This window comes from Eubalaena glacialis, chromosome 7 (assembly GCF_028564815.1).
Source record: "Eubalaena glacialis isolate mEubGla1 chromosome 7, mEubGla1.1.hap2.+ XY, whole genome shotgun sequence".
Taxonomy (NCBI): domain Eukaryota; kingdom Metazoa; phylum Chordata; class Mammalia; order Artiodactyla; family Balaenidae; genus Eubalaena; species Eubalaena glacialis.
In genome coordinates, this window is record NC_083722.1 from 59,700,191 (window position 1) to 59,718,976 (window position 18,786).

Here is an 18,786-nt window from a genome sequence, read left to right on the forward strand (position 1 = left end):
AGGAAGGGCCCGAGCCGAGGATGCTGGGCTGTGGGGCAGGAGGGGGCGAGCAGCTCACTCCACAGGCCCAGAGCCCCACCTGAACCCAGATCTGAATCCCCTCTCCCCTCCCGGGCTCTGAGCGTCTAGACCAATCTAGGGATGACTGGAGCAATCAAACTGCTCCTACAGACAGAATCTACAGCAGACCCTGCCACGGGGCATTCACCACATTCCTAAACATTTTACATATGGATTAACTCATCTCATCATCACAACGCCCCAGGGATATAGATGTGATACTATCACCCCATTGTAAAGGGGAGAAAAACAGATCCACATAAAGTGAAGTGACCTGCCCGAGGTCAGCAAGCTGATGGATGTGAACAGGGGCTGCTCTCCCACCGGGAGCCCCGTATTAGGAGTTACAGACACTGGGGGATCCGTCACCTACCCGTGTCTACACGCAAAGTTAGACACATTCGTTCATTCATTCACTCACTCACTCCTTCGTTCACTGGAGAAGGCGGCAGCTTCCCTCCTCAGGAAGCCGGGGTGCCCCCTCCAGTCCCACTCTGTGCTGGGGGGGGAGGACAAGCACTGAGGTGAAGGGGGACACTTCCTCACTTCGGCACATCAGGACCAGTCGGGATGCCGCACAAGGGAACCAGCGGACTTCTCCGCAGTGAGCACCAGCGCCCCTACCCCCACCCCCGGCTTTGGGGACATGATGCCTCTGCAGCTGGGGCCGAGCGGACGCTCCCCGTTAGATCCTGGGCCAGGAGCCCGCAGGGGAGTGGCCAGTGCATCCAGGACAGCAGCCCTCCTGGGGGACCCGAGCCCAGGAACCGATGGGGCCCGGGCTCTGGCTGCAAGGCCAGCCTGCCCACCGCCGCCCAGCACCCCACCATGCAGAGGGTACAGTGGCACCCTGGCTCCTAACTTACACAGGAGAAACCTCCGGAAGGTGGGAGAAAGCCAGGTCCTACCGGCCTCACAGCCCTTGCTCTCTCTACCACGCCCTGATAGCTGACTTAAGAGGGGAAAAGATGGCCTAAAACAGGAAAGGAAGGTGGGGAAGGAGACAGGGAGGGCTGGGTGCCGGGTCAAATCAGTCTTTTCCATCACCTAAACCCTCAACACACACCTGGCGCTGAGGGAAGGACTGGGTGCCCGGACATCCAGGGTCGGGGTGCTCTCAGGGCAGGACCTCCCCTAAGAAGGCCCATCATAAAACAGTGGCCCCAAATTTAGAGGGTAGAGAGCCCCAGGGACTGCAGATGGGGTGGTGAGCAAAGAACCGGCCCACAGGTCAAGGGCTCTGCCCAGACACCCACAGGATCCAACCAAGAGCCCCCTGGAGGGGCTCTGCTTCGGAAGGCTCTGAACTTCAGGACAAAGGGAAAGGCAGAAAAGCCTTCAGGGCGGAGAGGGTGGGGGCAAGTCGGCAAGAAAAGCAAAAAGGAAGCCCAGGGGAGCCTTTGCTAGAAGCGGAGGTCCTGGTGGCCAAGGGCCAGGTGGTGGCTAGGCCGCGTGTGGCCTGCATCGCCGCGTGGAGGGCTCCAGCCCGAGCAGGATGCCTGCGCAGGCTGGGCTCTGAGCGTCGCGAGCACGCTGACAGTAGTGGGCCAATGTAAGAGAAGCTTCCCTCTCCCCTTAATGGGGCAGGGGTTCCCCTCCACAGGGGCTGGTGGGGGCTGAGACCACTGGGTGGGCCCTCCTTCGCCTCCTCAGGTGAGGCCTGGCACAGGTGACTGGGCTCAGGTGCTCTGAGTGGCAGGCGCTACACCTCAAGGCCATTCCCGCCTCGGAGAACAAGGTGGGCTGCTGGGTTTGTCAACAGCCCAGGTCCAGGTTCCAGTAAAGTCCACGTATGCGAGATGAGAAGAGGCGATACGCCTCTCTCTGGTTCCAGACTCCATCCTCCATCCATTCCACTCCCAGCAAGGCTTGATGAGGAGGAGCTAATCTACTCAATAGTCTTGGAAGAACAGCTCAAAGGAATCATAGTTTTGTTCTCAACAGCCATAGCAGAAACAAGCGGTGCTGTGACAGCAAGCACAGGGCTCCTGATTCTGGGGAGGTGTCGTCAGAGGCCAGGGGACGGATTCCTTCCTGTCACAGCCCAAAGGGCTGGGTTCATGCCCTCCATTTGGACACAGAGAAGGTTACACTCTGATCAACAAGAACGAGTGGACTAATCCTACCACAAAGCCAAGTTTCCAGGACACTGCAGCCCTCTTTCTATTAAACTCGGTGATAATGTATGATTTATACACACTGGTATCCCTGCTTTGTTTCCACATAAAAAGCACCTTTCCAATTTCGTTACAAACTCTTCTTGTAATGGCAAACCCTTTCACAGAATCATCTGTAATTTCACTTCAACCCTATATCCTCTTTCTACAGAGCAGCATGCTTTTAGATAAGAGCAGGGGCCAGCAAACGTTCTCTGTAAAGGGCCAGAGAGGAAACGTTTTAGGCTCTGCAGGCCATTTGGTCTCAGTCGCAACTGTTTCACTGCTATTGTAGGGAGAGGGCGGCCACAAACAAGATACAAACAAATGGACACAGCTGTGTTCCTGTAAAATTTTACAAAAATCAGCCAGAGATGGGATCTGGCCCATAGGCCGTAGCTGGCTGACCTCCTGGATTAAAAAATTAAAATGGCCTATTTCCAGAAGATTCTGCTTCTGTACCTGCATAAACATCACTTTAAGTGGCTTGTGGGATATTCATATGCTAGAGTGAATTCTCCATAATTCACTTAACTGTTTTCCAATCGTTGCACGGTTAGATGGTTTCTTTTTCTTCCTTTTGTTTATCTTTTAGTTTTTTTTTTTTAAATACCCAAATTTCATATTTAAAACCTTTTGTGAATTGAAGAATTTTCCCTTAGATGAGAGTCCCAGAAATGGACTGCAAGAGGTGAACTCACAAATTTAAAGCTACTGATCCAGGCAGTTAACCTGCACACCTTCCTACCGGAAACACAGGGCATAGAGTGTTAATTTTATCACATCCTTGCCGGCACTGAAGTTTTTTGAATTATGTTGCTAATCTGGTAAGAAAAACAAAAGTATCTCATTGCTTTGCTGCACAGTTCTTTGATTACTAAGCATCTCTCTGTATTTAACTTTGCAATTAAGCAACAGACCCACAGAGTTGACAACCTCTTTTAGGACAGGCATTAAAGTCTGGGCGGGCTGTCTTCACACTCCACCCCATGACTGCAGAGCAACTAAACTGAAAACAACAAAGGATCTACTTGGAAGTGACACACAGAGGACAATTCACGTTTCCAAAGGGATTAGAATGCGATTCCTGGCCCCTTTGCATTGGGCTTCCTCTCTGCCCCTTGGGTCAAGTGCTGAGGACGACAAAGCTTGGAGAGGAGCACATGGCCTGGTCCCCACCTGGACTCCATGGGGCCCTGCTTCTCCAGGGGTCGGATCTTCTTGGGGTACACTGGCAGCATGGTCGTGTCAATGACCTTGGTCTCCCCGTTGTTGTAGGTGAACTCTAGGGTCCCATTCCACTCCCCGTGGGCTTTGCACACAATGGTGTTGGTTGGGTTGTGCTTCACTTCTGCTGTGACCCTGCATTAATGAAGCATCGAATAAACACGCTTTGCAAGATTATTAGAACAGAGACCGACTTCAAAAGGCATCCTCACATGTAGAGATTTTTTTTATGGGGTTGCTTTTTGCTCTTTTGCTCAAAGACTAGCTCTTAAAATGTGATCTAATATCCTTGAGCAGAAAAAAGAAAGCATCAGTGGGAAAACAGGTAGGATCTGAATAAAGTCTGTAGATTAGTTCATAGGAATGCAGCAATGTTAATTTCTTAGTTTTTTTTCAATTGAAGTATAGTTAATTTACAATGTTGTGTTAGTTTCAAGTATACAGCAAAGTGATTCAGTTACACACACACACACACACACACACATACATATATATACTTTTTCAGATTCTTTTCCCTTATAGGTTATTACAAGATATTGAACATAGTTCCCTGTGCTATACAGTAGGTCCTTGTTGTTTACCTATTTTATATATAGTAGTGTGTATATGTCCATCCCAAAGTCCTAATTTATCCCCCCAATTTCTTAGTTTTTTTCAATTAATATTGATTTTTGACAATAAATTAGGCAGTTGAAAATTATACATGTTTTACACTATATTGTATACACCATATACTGTGATTTGTTTAGTTGAATTTCATCAATTTCTTAGTTTGGATAAAAACGCCAAGGTTTTATAAGATGTTATTATTGGGGTGGAAATCACAAAACTCAGTAAAAACAAAATATGAATATCAATTAAGTCTATCTGGTCTATTGTGTCATTTAAAGTAGAACTACCTACCATATGACCCAGTCATCCCACTACTGGGCATATACCCTGAGAAAACCATAATTAAAAAAGACACATGTACCCCAAAGTTCACTGCAGCACTATTTACAAGAGCCAGGACATGAAAGCAACCTAAGTGTCCATCGACAGATGAATGGATAAAGATGTGGCACATATATATAATGGAATATTAGCCATAAAAAGAAATGAAATTGGGTCATTTGTAGAGACGTGGATGGACCTAGAGACTGTCATACCGAGTGAAGTAAGTCAGAAAGAGAAGAACAAATATCGTATATTAACGCATATATGTGGAATCTAGAAAAATGGTACAGATGAACCTATTTGCAGGGCAGAAATAGAAAGGCAGATGTAGGGAACGGATGTGTGGACACGGGATGCGGGGGGCGAAGGGGAGGGTGGGATGAATTGGGAGATTAGGTTTGACATAAATACACTACCATGTGTAAAACAGACAGTTAGTGGGAAGCTGCTGTATAGCACAGGGAGCTCAGCGCGGTGCTATGAGATGGCCTAGATGGGTGGGAGGGGGGAGGGGGGAAGGGGGAGGGAGGTCCAAGAGGAAGGGGATATATGTATACATATAGCTGATTCACTTCACTGTACAGCAGAAACTAACACAAGATTGTAAAGCAATTATACTCCAATAAAAAATACATATAAAATTAAAAAAAAATATATATATATATATACCCTTCTCCTCCCTCAAATAGCAACTAATAGTGTACATTTCAACCACCAAAGGAGTGTAAGAGTCTAGGGAGAACTTTTCGATCACTAAACAAGGTCAAACCCCTCCAGCCTGGCTTCACAAGGGCCCCTGGTGGAGATGTGTGGCCCTTTGCCTCACCCACCCGACCTGGGGGCTCCGGGTTTCAGCTCTGGGTGAAGGCAGAGCCCACCTCCCTCTCCTCAGGAGCCTGCTGCAGGCAGAATACACGGCAGAAACGGGAGGTGGAGGAGCCCAGGTCCTCTTTTTCTACTGGCCAAGCTCGGGATGAATTTGGTGTTTTCAAATTCCAGGTCTGGAGTTTTTCTCCCTGAGCCTGAACACCGCCGGGAGCCCAGGTGGCACCAGGAATCCTCCCAGCGGCACACAGCGGAAGGGTATCCGTGCTGTGCTGGTAACGCTTTAACAACGGGCTCGCCAGGAGGGAAGACGCCTGGTTTACAGCTTTTGCCAGTTTCTGTGCTGCCCCACCCACAGCGAATCTCAAGCTACCACTGGGGCATGAGGGGCCGCGGAGCTGGGGAGAAACGCGCATAATCAGCTCTTGGGGGCTGGTACGTCTGGCTCCAAAACGGCCACTGAAGGTGCCTACTTTCCAGGGGACACTCCAACACCCCACGTGAACACCATCCAGAAAAGCTTTGCAAGAAAAAGGTCAAAGATGGGGGATTGCTTATTATCCAGCGATCTGCCCCAAAGGGGGAAATTTATAATTAGAGCCATAAAAACGAGGCGATGCTCCCCTCAAACAGCGGGCCTCTCCTTCTGTTTCTTAGGACCTGCTTCCCAGCTTCCAAAAGGAGAGAAACGGTCCTGCTCTCATAGATGCAGGATTCGGGATGTTGTATGGAGCTCACAGAACAACTGCATCAGTGCAGGTCAGGCCCCGGGCCTCGGAAGCGAGAGGTTACGATAACGCCAGAAGCCCTTTGTTCTCTGGGGCATGTTCCGCCAACACATCACCAGACTGGGGAGGGTTCAAGACGCTGCCCAGTGAGACATGTCATCTGAAACAGATCTGTTAACTTGATCTTGATTTTTCAACTCATCCCATGGCTGGAACCCAGTCTTCTGATGCAGACAAGAAACCTGGGGCATCGTGATCGGAAGAGACGGAGTCTCCCTGGCCCCTCCTACCTGTGGACCTTCCCCCCGTAGAAAGGCTTTGTGTGGAAGATCACTGTCGCTGAGTACCCGGTCTTGGCGCAGGTGATGCTGACTTTTCCTCCGAGCTCCACCCAAGGGATGGTGAGGATGGACCGGGCGTAGGCACTGGGCAGGGTGAACACATAATCCTCCCCATGCTCCAGGAGACGCAGCACACCTGAGGAAGACAGTAGGGAAGGGTTAGGCTCGCACACGAGGAAAGCGCAGCTGGTGAAACCCAGGAGGACCCTGAGGGGCTCCCGGGCACGGAGGCCTTTTTGTCTCCCGTTTCTTGTAGCCTCCATGACCTTCCCTGAGTTCCAAAGGGCAGACTGCAACAGTTGCTAATCAAGGAAGGAGCAGCCAAGAAGCCACCGGAGGCAAGACGAAAGGGACCAGAGAAGCTCCTCAAGATGAGGAGACCTAATAGCACCTGAGACCCTGCACACACCCTAATCTTGTCAGCAACCCCACCCTTGAACCATTGCTATAAAACTCCTCGTCAAATCCTCCCCAATTGGGACACACAGTTTTCGAGGGCAGGAGCCCGCTGTGTCCCCCTTTGCCTGGCAAAGCAATAAAGCTATCCTTTTCTACTTCACCCAAAACTATGTCTCCGAGATTTGATCAGCCCCGGTGCACAGAGAAGCTAAGCTTTGGGCATCGCTGGGGACCAGAAGACGCAAAGATGAGAAACCAAACACGCTCCTGCAGCAGACGTCATGCCTCCCACCTCTGCAAAGGCCGGCCACCCACGTGCCATTTATCTATTCGCTGCATCTCTACTGCGTGAGAGACGCTGAGAACACATGGTGAGCAAGACAGACCCGCTCTCTGCCCTCAAGGAGCCAAAGAGAAAGGTGGGCGTGAATGAAGCACTCGCAAACACAAAACTGTGACTGTGATGGGGTGGGAGGGGGAGGTGCCCGGGGCCTCCAGCAGCAGGAGCTGAGCTGGGAGGGGAGGCTTCCAGGCGGAAGGGACACTCGAGCTGGGTAAGAGTTGAGTTGAGGAAGAGGGGAGGGAAAGTAGAAGCAGAGGGAGGCATGTGCAAAGGCCCCGTGGTGGGAAGGAGCCGGGTGAGCACGGGGGTCTGACAAAAGGGCCCCAGGGAAGAAAGGGAAGTGGTGGGTATAGGTACGGAGGCTGCCCAGGTCTACAGGGGCCAGGCCTTGTCTTTAAACTTCGAAAAAGCCTATTAAGGAGTTCTGCCTTTATCCTGAGAGCAGCAGAGACAACCTCAAAGGTTCTCAGGAAGTTACAAAGCAGAGTGCACAGCTGCTGTCACCACCCGGGGGGCACCCACCCCTTGATCAGAGGTTCTCCAGGCTGGGAGCCAAGTACTAGTCTTGGAGAGATCTGATCCTCTTGAAAGAATGCAAAATGACGTGGGCTTGTCTCTTTTTCTAGGGAAAGGAACCACAGTTTTGAACAAGTTCTCAAAGGCTGCCGTGAACTACCCCGACAGGCGCCATCTCCCGGGGCTGCTGTACAGCTGGTGCATTGACACCCAGCCCCTGCTCTGGCTTGTCCGGTCGGGCACCCACAGGGCCCCCCCTGCTGAGGGCAGCACCTCCTGGGCTGGCAGAGGCCTGGGAACCAGCACGCCTGGCTCGCTGAGGTTTGCTCTGTGTGAGGGGCCTTCTCGGCCTCCCACCCCGCACTGGGGCTTCGCTCCCTGTAGAAAAGCCCTCCCAGCTCTATTCCTGCCCACTCTGGGCCTGCAATGGTCAAGTGCAGCAAGAGCCTCAGGAAGGTCAGTTCTGTCCTTCGGCCGGAACTATGTGACAGGAGGTGTTAGTGATGTCCTCTCCCTGGGCCCCTGGTTCCTCCACTGGAAAGAGCAAGAAGGGGGGGCTCCATGTGCCCTGGGGGACCCTTCCTGGCCACCCAGCACTTCCAGGGGCTTCACATGCAGTGTCTTCTGTGAGCTTCACAACCATTCAACGCAGCATTAATTATTATCATTTTTAAATGAGGAGGTAGAAACGGAAACTCAGGGGTTAAGTAATTTGACTGGTCGGTACTTCTCTCTGAGGCTAGATAAGCATCTCAATCAACAGAGCTAGATTACTCAGCCCTAAAAAAGAATGAAATAATGCCATCTGCAGCAACATGGATGGACCTAGAGATTATCATACTAAGTGAAGTAAGTCAGACAAAGAAAGGCAAATACCATATGATATCACTTATATGTGGAATCTAAAATATGACACAAATGAATTTATCTATGAAACACTCACAGACATAGAGAACAGACCTGTGGTTGCCAAGGGGGAGGGATGGAGTGGGAGTTTGGGTTAGCAGATGCAAACTATTATATATAGGATGGATAAACAACAAGGTCCTACTGTATAGCATGGGGAACTATATTCAACATCCTGTAATAAACCATAATGGAAAAGAATATGGAAAAGAATGTATATCTACACACGCACACACACATATACGTATAACTGAGTCACTTTGTTGTATAGCAGAAATTAACACAACACTGTAAATCAGCTACACTTCAATAAAATTAAAATAAATTAAAAAAAATAAATCAATCAACAGAGCTAGAATCTGCCCAGCAGAGAGACAGTGTATGTGTGTGTGTCCCTTTCAGCCCTGGGAGCTCGCCAGGAGAGTCTGAGGAGAGGGGACTAAAGGTACAAAGGGATCACGAATGCTGAGTTTCCAAAGTCAATATGAAGATGTACCCAGGAGTCACTCAATTTACCCTTAAAAACTCCTTGCATCGCCCATGAGCCACAGTTTTTGGAACAAACCAGGCTTGTCCAGAACCCGCAACCTCACCCCCAGGTAAGTCCAGCAAAGTTACACCTGCTGACCCACAGACACAGGGGGCCTGTGTGGAAACCCCAGGGGATGGGCCCATGTGCGTCTGGGGGTCGTGACCTCCCCCAGGGAGGCGGGATGCTCACACATGGGCACAGGCAGGAGAGAAGACCACCCCCCCCCCCCGAGAAAAAGCAGACTCAGGTCACTCACAATCGCGTGGGCAGGACTGGGGGGCAGAGATCGCAGCAACATTTAAATCTCTCTCCGTAACCAGGAAGAGAATTGAATACATGTAACATAAATGCACAGACAGCACGGCTCCACTACACCAAATACACGGAATATCAGAGCACACTGACTTCTCCCCACCTCCCCACTCGCCAGAGCTCTCAATGAAATTACACCATCTTCCCCAAAGCCAAGCCTTGGGCCACCAAACACCCTCCCTCTGTCACTTACCCCTCCCCACAGTTCATGGGGCAGAGCTGCCCCAGGTGACCGCTGAGGCCCTGTCCTGTGATGCACAAGGGTGGACCTGTGTCTGCAAGGAGGATTCGACACCAGTGTGTCGCTTCTTACAGTTTGTGCTCAGAACCCTGGAAGAAGAATGGCCAGGCCTGGTATACTTTTTGTTCCCAGGCCTACTTTGTGTCTTTCCTAGAATTAGGCTGCTAAGAAGAGAGCGAAGCAGGTGGTAAGTTCATGCCGAACAGGTCTGACACCAACAGTCAAGAGGAACTGGAAGTGGAAGTTGGAAAGAGAGAGGCTCCAGCAGACTACCCACCCACCCCTCCATCCCAGTTCTACTCGCAAGCCTCCGGTTCCCTGAGTGCCAGCCGCATCCTCATAGTCTCAGGGCCTGTGGCAGCGGGAGGGGCCCTGAGACCCTGAGGAGGAGGCTGCCGGTCCCTCTGTCACCTGCCTTCAAGGGCCCAGAGAAGGCAGCTCTCTGTCCCCCATCCTCACCCTCCATGCTGATGGACTATGTGGCAGTAAAGTCCTCCCAGGGGCCCAAATGTCCCCTGACAGCACTGCCCCACCCCCGATGTCTACGATGTCCCCCTCTGCTGTCAGCCTTTCCAGGCTTTGACCTGCCGTACTTTGGGGACCCCCACCCATTTGCACATCCTGCGGTGGCCTCTCTCTGCGGACCAGGACCATGCGACAGCCACAAGCGCCACGTGCTGAGTCTTCCTGGTCTCATTCACGAATATAAACTCGGTGAGGTAGGATCATACCCCTGATATTTTCTTTAGAACATACTTACCTGGAGCATACGCCACCATTTTTTAAAAGCCCTAGATGAGATCTTAGAGGATCATTCCAACTCCTCCGTCCCTCGCCAGCCTGGTGACCTTAAGTTCTCTGCCCCTCAGCTGCCTCATCCGTGATGCAGGGATAACGGTACCCGCACCTCACGGGGCTGTAAAAAAGGCAACACTGAAACTCAGCTCAGGGCACGCAGCCTGCTACACCGCTGGAATCCTGATCACACCCCCATCTCTCGGCAGGTGAATTCTCAGCAGTGGTACTTCCACTTGGGAACAAAGAAGAAATCACAAAATCTGCTGATGGGTGATGCACATGGGGGATGGGGAGCCAGGTGGGAGGCACCCTCCTCCCGCTCGTCTTCAGAAAAACCTCTTCCAAACCAAGGTGAAACTTCCCGCAAGTCCACAGAAATCAGAAAACTGAGCCCCAGAGCAAGGCTGGTTTAAAGCACTGGCAAGACCACACTCCCAGGCTCTTTTCTGAAAATCCATAAATGTGCGCTCACTCATTAAATCACCGGCAATTATGCCTTCCCAGGACTCTTTTTTTCAGGATTGCATACAAAAATCTGTCCCTAATAATGAATAAAAGACTATATTAAAACTAGACTTGCAAACGGGCTCACAAATGAAAGCTCCTTTTTAATTAGCCTAAGAGCTGAGAGAAGCTGAAAAACACTGAATAATCCATCTTTCTGGGACATAGCTAGTCCTCGAGCTGGGAGATTTTTGCTTTAAATCCCACAAATTGATTTCTCAATAAACGTAAGGCCAAGCACTAAGATTTTCAAACCGATAAATTTAAAATAACTCTGAGGAACCAAAATATTCCGACAGGGCGTTGACTCTGGAAAGAAAGCACAGAATCACGGAAAGCAACTCCGGGGAACTGGTCTTCAGGGCCCACAGTACCGGCATTCATGGGCAAACGGGTCCCTGCCTGTCCCCACAGACCCAATTCAGAGGCTGTGCCATTTACTGGGCGCTGATCTGGAGTTCTGGCGGGGAGGGGTTTCAAGAGAAGCTGGATGAGCTCTGTCCCAAGCGGTGAGGGTGGGTACCAAGCAGAGGCACCTCTGCTTCCATCCACAGATGGATGTCATCTCGGGGTTGGCTCAACAGTGTCACGCTTAGGGCCTTTCAGTGTCAGAGCTGAGGGACCGTTCGGGGGAGGTTTCTGAGCTACAGCCTCGGGGAATTCAAGGCATAATGAAGCACTTGATAATGGCATTTTATCATAGCCAAATAGGCCACAGCCTTAGGGCAATAATTTAAAACGTAAGCCCGTGTATTTACAAACAAAATTTCAAGTGGACCCACCTAATGTTTAAAATGAAGGGTTGGAGGGACTTCCCTGTCAGTTCAGTGGTTAAGACTCATCGCTTCCAATGCAGGGGGCACAGGTTTGATCCCTGGTTGGGAAACTAAGATCCTACCAGCTGCACGGCAGCCAAAAGTTAAAAAAAAAAAAAAGAAAGAAAGAAAGAAAAGAAAAGAAAAAATGAAAGGTGGGGAAAAAATGTCACTTCGTGCCCAATCAACAAATTCATGGAAGGTGCTGGGTCAGTGCAGGGAATGGAGTGAGGAAAGAAAAGCATCCCACCTCCCCCACCCACCCTCCCCATAACCCATCCCCCAAAGGAGCCCTGAGAACAGGAACCAGAACCTTTGGCTTTGAAGTCTGGGGATTCTTAGAAGCATTTTGTGTGAAAAATCAGAAAAATTGTGTGTTACAGAGCTCACATTTAATTAATATGAAAGAAAGGGGGACGTAGCTACTGAAAGGACTGAGAAACTTAAAGCCTCACAAGAATGAGAGACGGTCCCCTGATCCTCTCCAGGCCCGTCGACAGCAGGAATACATGGGGGTGGGGGGGTGACCAGGAAGGGGCCTTCCACAGTCTCTCTCCAGAATCTTCCTTCTGCTTTCTTCACTGAGAAGTTCTAAGTAGAATTTTCAAGCAGAGAGAAGAAGTGAGGGCAGCAAATTCCAGCTCTGCTCCAGGGATGCTACGGCCGAGGGTCTCAGCAGAGGGTGTTACGTGGTGTCTCACACCACACACGTACAGCCTTAAGAGTCTGTCCAGGGCTGTGCAGAGTGAATGAAGGCTGCAACCCCTAGGCTGCCTGGAAGGAACAGGGCAGCCGAGATCCCGAACATCAGAGGCCGACCCTTCACGCGACACAGACACGCAACACATACAAGTCTCCAGGCTTTACATGACAAGCTTTAACCTCAGCCGGGACCTCCCCCAGAACCCTGGCCTGTAGAGACACTGTTTGCTCAAGCCCCCCTCTCAAATGTCTAAACCCCAACACAACCTAACTGGGCTCCTGTGCTCTCCCTCCAAACTAATCCCCTCTTCAGTCTTCCCCACCTTAGTTAATGGCTATTCCATCCTTCTAGTTGCTCAGGTCAAAAGCCTGGTGTCACCTTTCTCTCATACCTCACATCCAATCCAGATGTGTCCGATGAGGGGTTAATATCCAAAATATACAAAGAACTCATACAACTCAACGTCAAAAAAAACAGACAGCCCGACTGAAAAATAGGCAGAGGACCTGAATAGACATTTTTCTAAAGCAGACAACAGATGGCCAAGAGGCACATGAAAAGATGGTCAACATCACGAATCATCAGGGAAATACAAATCAAAACCACAATGATGTATCACTTCACACCTGTCAGAATGGCCATCATCAAAGAGATCACAGATAACAAATGGTGGCGAGGATGTGGAGAAAAGGGAACCCTCCTACACTGTTGGTAGGATGTAAATTGTTGCAGCCACTATGGAAAACAGTATGGAGGTTCCCAAAAAACTAAAAATAGAACCACCATACAATCCAGCAATTCCACTTCTGGGTATTTATCCAAAGAAAATGAAAACACTAATTAAAAGAGATATATGCACCCTTATGTTCATAGCAGCCTTACTTATAATAACCAAGATATGGAAACAATCTAAGTGCCCATCAACAGACAAATGGATAAAGAAATTGTGGTATAAGTATACCATGAAATATTATTCAATCATAAAAATGAATGAAATTCTGCCATTTGTGACAACAGGGATGGACCTAGAAGGTATTAGGCTAAGTGAAATAAGTCGGAGAAAGACAAATGCTGTACGATTTCACTTATAGGTGGAATCTAAAATGAATGAACAAACAGAACAGAACAGAAACAGAGTCATAGATTCACAGAACAAACAGGTGGTTGCCAGAGGGGAGAAGAGAAATAGATGAGGGAGATTAAGAGGTACATATTTCCAGTTGCAAAATAAATGAGTCACGGGTACGCAGTGCACAATGTAGGGAATAGCGTCAATGATTATGTAATATCTTAAAAAAAAAAAAAAAAGCTTTGGCATCACCTTTCACTCATACCCCACATCTGATCTCTCCACTTCAGAATTCATCCAGATTCCCACCCTGTGTTACCTCTGCACCATTCCTGCCCTGGTTCAAGCCACCATCGCCTTTTGCCTGGATTATTATCATAATCTCCTAACTGGTCTCCTTGCATCGCCTTCCCCCTCTTATGGTCTAGTTTCAACAAGCAGCTGGAACAATCTTGCTAAACTGCAAGTCAGATCATGATACTCTTCTGCTCAAAGCCCGCAAAGACTTGGCAGCTCACTTAGTGGGACGGCCAACACCCCTGCCAGTGGCCCCCCAAGGCCCCACGTGACCTGGACTCAGTCACCTCTCCGACAGCATCTTCTCCCTCCCACCTCCCTTCTCCCGGCTCCGGCCACACAGGCTTCCTGTCTCGGACCAGCATGCCGGTCCCTGGCCCCTCTGCCTCTGGCCTTGTTTTCTCCACCAAGACACACTCCCCGGGTAATCGACAAAGCCTGTCCTTCATCACCTTCTTGGGTCCTTCATCCCCACCCCGGTCTTTGCTCAACTGTCACCTTCTCGGTGACGTCTTCCCAGCTGCCACCCCAACCCATCCCAAAGCCCCACTGCTCTCTCCCCACCATTCCTAGATCCTTTATTTTATTTCCAGGTCCCTTCCCGCCTTAAGTTTTCTCCAGAGAACTTATCACCTTCCAAAGCACTACACAATTGTATTTCCCCAGCAGAAGAGAGAGCTCTGTGAGAACAGAGATTCTGTCTGTTTTGCTCGTTCAAGTACCCATGGCTCCCAAGACAATGGCTGGCAACGAGGAGGCGCTCAATAAGAGCGTGCTAAGTCAATGAAAGGTGTTCTCATCTCCTGGGGTTTGGAAAGGGCTTCCAAGGAGCCATGTATGCCCTGAAACTGAAAGCCAAATTCTGTGCTGGATTTTTCTTTTTTCTGAGAGTCTACAGCCAGAATCTCACGGGGATTTATGACTCAAAAGAAGTTGAAGAACCACTAACACAGGTTCCTGAATTTGACAAGGATGATTACAGTTTCCCTCAAACAATGAATAACCTTCATTCACAGCTATTTGCTAATAGAGAAACACGTGATCCGCGAGTAGTCTGATTATACTGGGTTTTCCCTTCAGAACTGCAAGCCCAGCGTCCAGAGATTTGCCTTGGGAATTATTTATGAGCAGATTTTGAATAGGCAGCACTATGATCCTCATTGTCTGTGAGCCAGGAACTGGTGAGAATGAAGAAAAATGTGTTTTCATAGATTTGAAGCCAACTCTAATATTCATACAGAGCTGGAAAGAAAAGGCTCTGTAAGGCGGCTCACACACGAGTAGCAGGTGAAGATCCAGGTGGGCAGCCTAAGAGGCAAACAGCTGCATCCCACTTACCCCATCACCTCGGCCGCTTTGGGATATGACCAGAACCTGGTTCCCAAATAGCAAGACCCATCCACATTTCCAACCCACGCACTTACTCCCAATTCCGTAACGAAATAAAAACAAAGGCCTCCACACACAAATCCTCAAGTGTCCATCAGGTACACAAATGTCCCTTGGTCAGAGCCCAGCTCCACCCAGCGATTTGGCTTACCTTCCCCGATCATCGAGACCCCCACGGACATGCCCATGAACTTGCTTTTGGTCCATACGTGAGTGTTGACGCACAGCCTCTTCTCCTTGCACTCACAGTAGAAGCAGGAGACGGGCGGGTGGTGGGACACCTGCTCGGCCACGAACCGCATTTTGTAGTTCTTGGAAGGGTCGTCGGCCATCGGGTGTTCATGGCCGGAGGCAGCAGGGGCAGCAGTCCTCTTGGGCTTGACCCTGTCCTTGGGAACCTCCCAGGAGCAGTGGAACGTCTCGCCGATGATGGGGTTGTAGGGTTTCTTGGCCAGGGTGCCCTTGCGGCCCTCGTGGAAGGCGGTGAGGTAATACTCCACGAAGCCGATGACCCTGTCCTGTGGCGTGGCCCCTGTGGTGACAGCCAGCAGCAGGTCTGGGTGTGCCAGGAAGTCTGCGTACATCTCCAGCAAGGACCGCTTCTCGAGAATGAACGTGGGAAGCACCACCTGCGGCCAGAGGAGACAAAGTCAGACAGCAAGCCCTATGGGTGCAGGAGAGAAAGCTGGAAAGGAAAAAAGCAAGGCTGCAACCCCCGTCAAGCAAGGTCCTAACGGCAGGTACCAGGGACCAGTTCCTCTGATTTGCGCACAAGTGACAAATCAGAGGAAAGAACATCCGAGAAATTGGAAGTGGCTGCAGCGGTGGCATCAACGCCAACCCAGCTTCATGGATTAGACTGCTCTGAGCCATCTTCCTCTCTGCTCACCTGGGCTGAAACAACAGCCTCTGTCCCTCCCACCACGGCCAGTGCCCTGCTAACATGCAGCCCTCTTTCACACCCCATCATTTAGAGACGTGAAGAAAATAGCTCCAAAGGGCTTTTTCATATTCTTCCTGCCATCAGGCACAACCAAGGGGGATGCTCAGTGTGTTCCCACAAACACGGATACTGGGGCTCGTTGGTACTGCATCAAAGGGGGCCCAGGTAGAGCAGGACCCACCACTAAGAACATCTGTTTGGAGATCTCTATAGGAAGAGCAGCGTATAAACCCTCACAGGATCAGGGCAGGGAAGGAATGTGGAAAGGGCCCAACCCATGTCTCCGGAGGCAAGGCCAGCTAGCGGGCAGTGTCCACAGTGGCTGCCACGGAGAAGAGGGGCCATGGGTAGAGGCTGCCCCCTAGGCTGGGCCAGAAGAAATGAGCAGAAGTTACAAAGAAGTAGGCTGGCACTTAATACTGAAGCTTCTGGTAAATGGACTGGCACAGGGGCCATCCCCTCGGTGTGTCACTGGCCCCATTACTGAAGACAGGTAGAAACTTGGATGCTCTGTCAGGCACTAAGGGACTCCTCATTGGTCCAAAGTGGATCCAAGTGGTCCCTCAGGCACCATACAACCCAAGTGCCTAGAACCCAAGGACTAGGTCACTTAAAGCAAATGATGGACTTTCTGGGAAGCTGGTAAGCCCTCACCATCCCTGATATGCTACCACCCCCTCAGTGATCTGACGACGTAGTTATGGGGTATTACCATTCCACCCCTCGGCTGCAAGACAAGCTTGCGTTGTCCTGGGGCATCTCACTCTGCTCCCCGTGGTGGGAGTCACGGGGTTCTGAAGCTGGAAGGCCGGCCCTGACCCGCTGGCTCCCCCTTGAACCGTCCGGGTGAGGGGAGGGGTTCACCAAGGTCACGCAGCTGGTTTACACTCCTCCCTACATGGCCAAGTCTGTCCTTCTGTCACATCATAGGCCCCAACTCCCACGAAAGCATTGCTAACCAATAATACCACACACAGATCTGTGACCTGGCCCCCACTTCAGCCTGCTGGGACCCTTCCTAGGGAAAGATGGAGATACCCTGGAAGTGAGGTGTCCCGACAGACAGGCGGACATGAGACAGACAGGCGGACATGAGAGCAGCAAAGCACAGAGATTTCAGAGGAAACTGGGGGAAGCCCAGCCCGCTGGGGAGGTGAGGTTGGTACCCCTTCTAATGCTTTTCTGTCCCACTTGAAAACTATGTCAGAGGACAAGGCACCCTCACTAAGTCAAAAAGCAGCCAGATGTAAAATGAGCATGTAACACAACCCAAGTATCACAGCAACACTCCCAATTTAACATGTCTCTCTGGGTGACAGAAGTGAGTGATTTTTACATTCCTTCTGAGTATCTTTCTGCTTTACTTTTATAATAAACTAGAAGACGAAACATTATTTAAAACACAACTATGCAAATTAATGGAGATTTCCTAAGTTTCTTTCAGCCACAACTTGACAAACTTGAGCATCTGGCAGCCTGAGGATGTGAGATGGCCGGGAAGAGTGCATCCTGGCTCAGAACCGCCTTCAGACGCCACTGCTATGACCTCCTACGTCTCTGCGTGGGAACAGGTCAAGCTCAGCCGCCATCCCCGTGCCCTGTGGGGCCTGCCCTGCTCATGAGGCTCACGGGGGCCCGGCTGTGCCACCCATGCCTGCCCCCCACAGAGCCACTCAAGGTCCCCCCAGGAATGCTCCCCACCCAGGCTGTGCAGGTTGAGGCTGTGGATTTCAGCAACCTTGGAACTCCCCCACCCCCGGCCAATGCGACTAAATCAATTGAAAAAGAAAAGAAGCCACCAAGGTCCGCATCTGCAGACCTTCCTGAAACACTCCATTCCTGCGCTCCCTCCCAGGCAGGGGGCCCTCTGATGGAGGGCAGGGGTGGGGTGCAGAGTTACACTGAGGAGCTCCACGTGAAGATGGTCCCGTGACCCGGGCTCCTCCTCCCTGACCCCGTGGGATGGGGCGTCTCCGACAACAATCCCACCTCTGGACAGGAATTTTCAGGGCTGCACCCGAGACTGAAATTAAAAGGAAAGAATCACGTGGATGTTTACGCTCTCATGGGGTACTTTGGAAAAGGGCAAGAGTTTAAGGCATTTCCCCTAACTTAGCATTTCTTAACTCAGAAGCTGAAGGATTAAAACAAAACAAATAGGGCTTCCCTGGTGGCGCAGTGGTTGAGAATCTGCCTGCCAATGCAGGGGACACGGGTTCCAGCCCTGGTCTGGGAAGATCCCACATGCCGCGGAGCAACTGGGCCCGTGAGCCACAACTGCTGAGCCTGCGCGTCTGGAGCCTGTGCTCCGCAACAAGAGAGGCTGCGATAGTGAGAGGCCCGCGCACCGCGATGAAGAGTGGCCCCCGCTTGCTGCAACTAGAGAAAGCCCTCGCACAGAAACGAAGACCCAACACAGCCAAAAATAAATAAATAAATAAGTGAAATTCTAAAAACAAAAACAAAACAAAACAAATAGAAAAAAGAACGCCACGCAGAATCCCAAATCACTCGGCATCAGAACCCGAAGGCCCCTTCGGGATGCTGCAGGTCAAGCCCCTGGTCTCACAGGTGAGGGGACAGACTGGGGAGAAGGCAGGGAAGGTGTAGGAGAGCGTGGGGAACCTCAGGGCTCCCAACTGCCCCCCAAGTTCTGTCCATCGCCCGACACATCACGATTCTCTGCTTCGGGCCAATGAGAGCATCTTCTTCCCCTCAGAGGACGAGGGAGGTGAGCGGTCACTGG

The 18,786-nt window shown here is 50.7% G+C and overlaps 1 protein-coding gene across 6 annotated transcripts in view; it reads right to left on the reverse strand.

Annotated features, from left to right (window-relative positions):
• Window positions 1-18,786, reverse strand: part of OSBPL10 (oxysterol binding protein like 10) — a 383,779-nt gene that overhangs the window by 3,760 nt on the left and 361,233 nt on the right. For all 6 annotated transcript variants that reach the window (XM_061196454.1, XM_061196459.1, XM_061196460.1 and 3 more), the window contains 3 exons: window positions 15,249-15,726; window positions 6,223-6,409; window positions 3,396-3,578 (listed from right to left, as the gene is read on the reverse strand). In XM_061196454.1, the coding sequence (XP_061052437.1) occupies window positions 3,396-3,578; window positions 6,223-6,409; window positions 15,249-15,726 (848 nt within the window). The remainder of the gene's footprint in view (window positions 1-3,395; window positions 3,579-6,222; window positions 6,410-15,248; window positions 15,727-18,786) is intronic.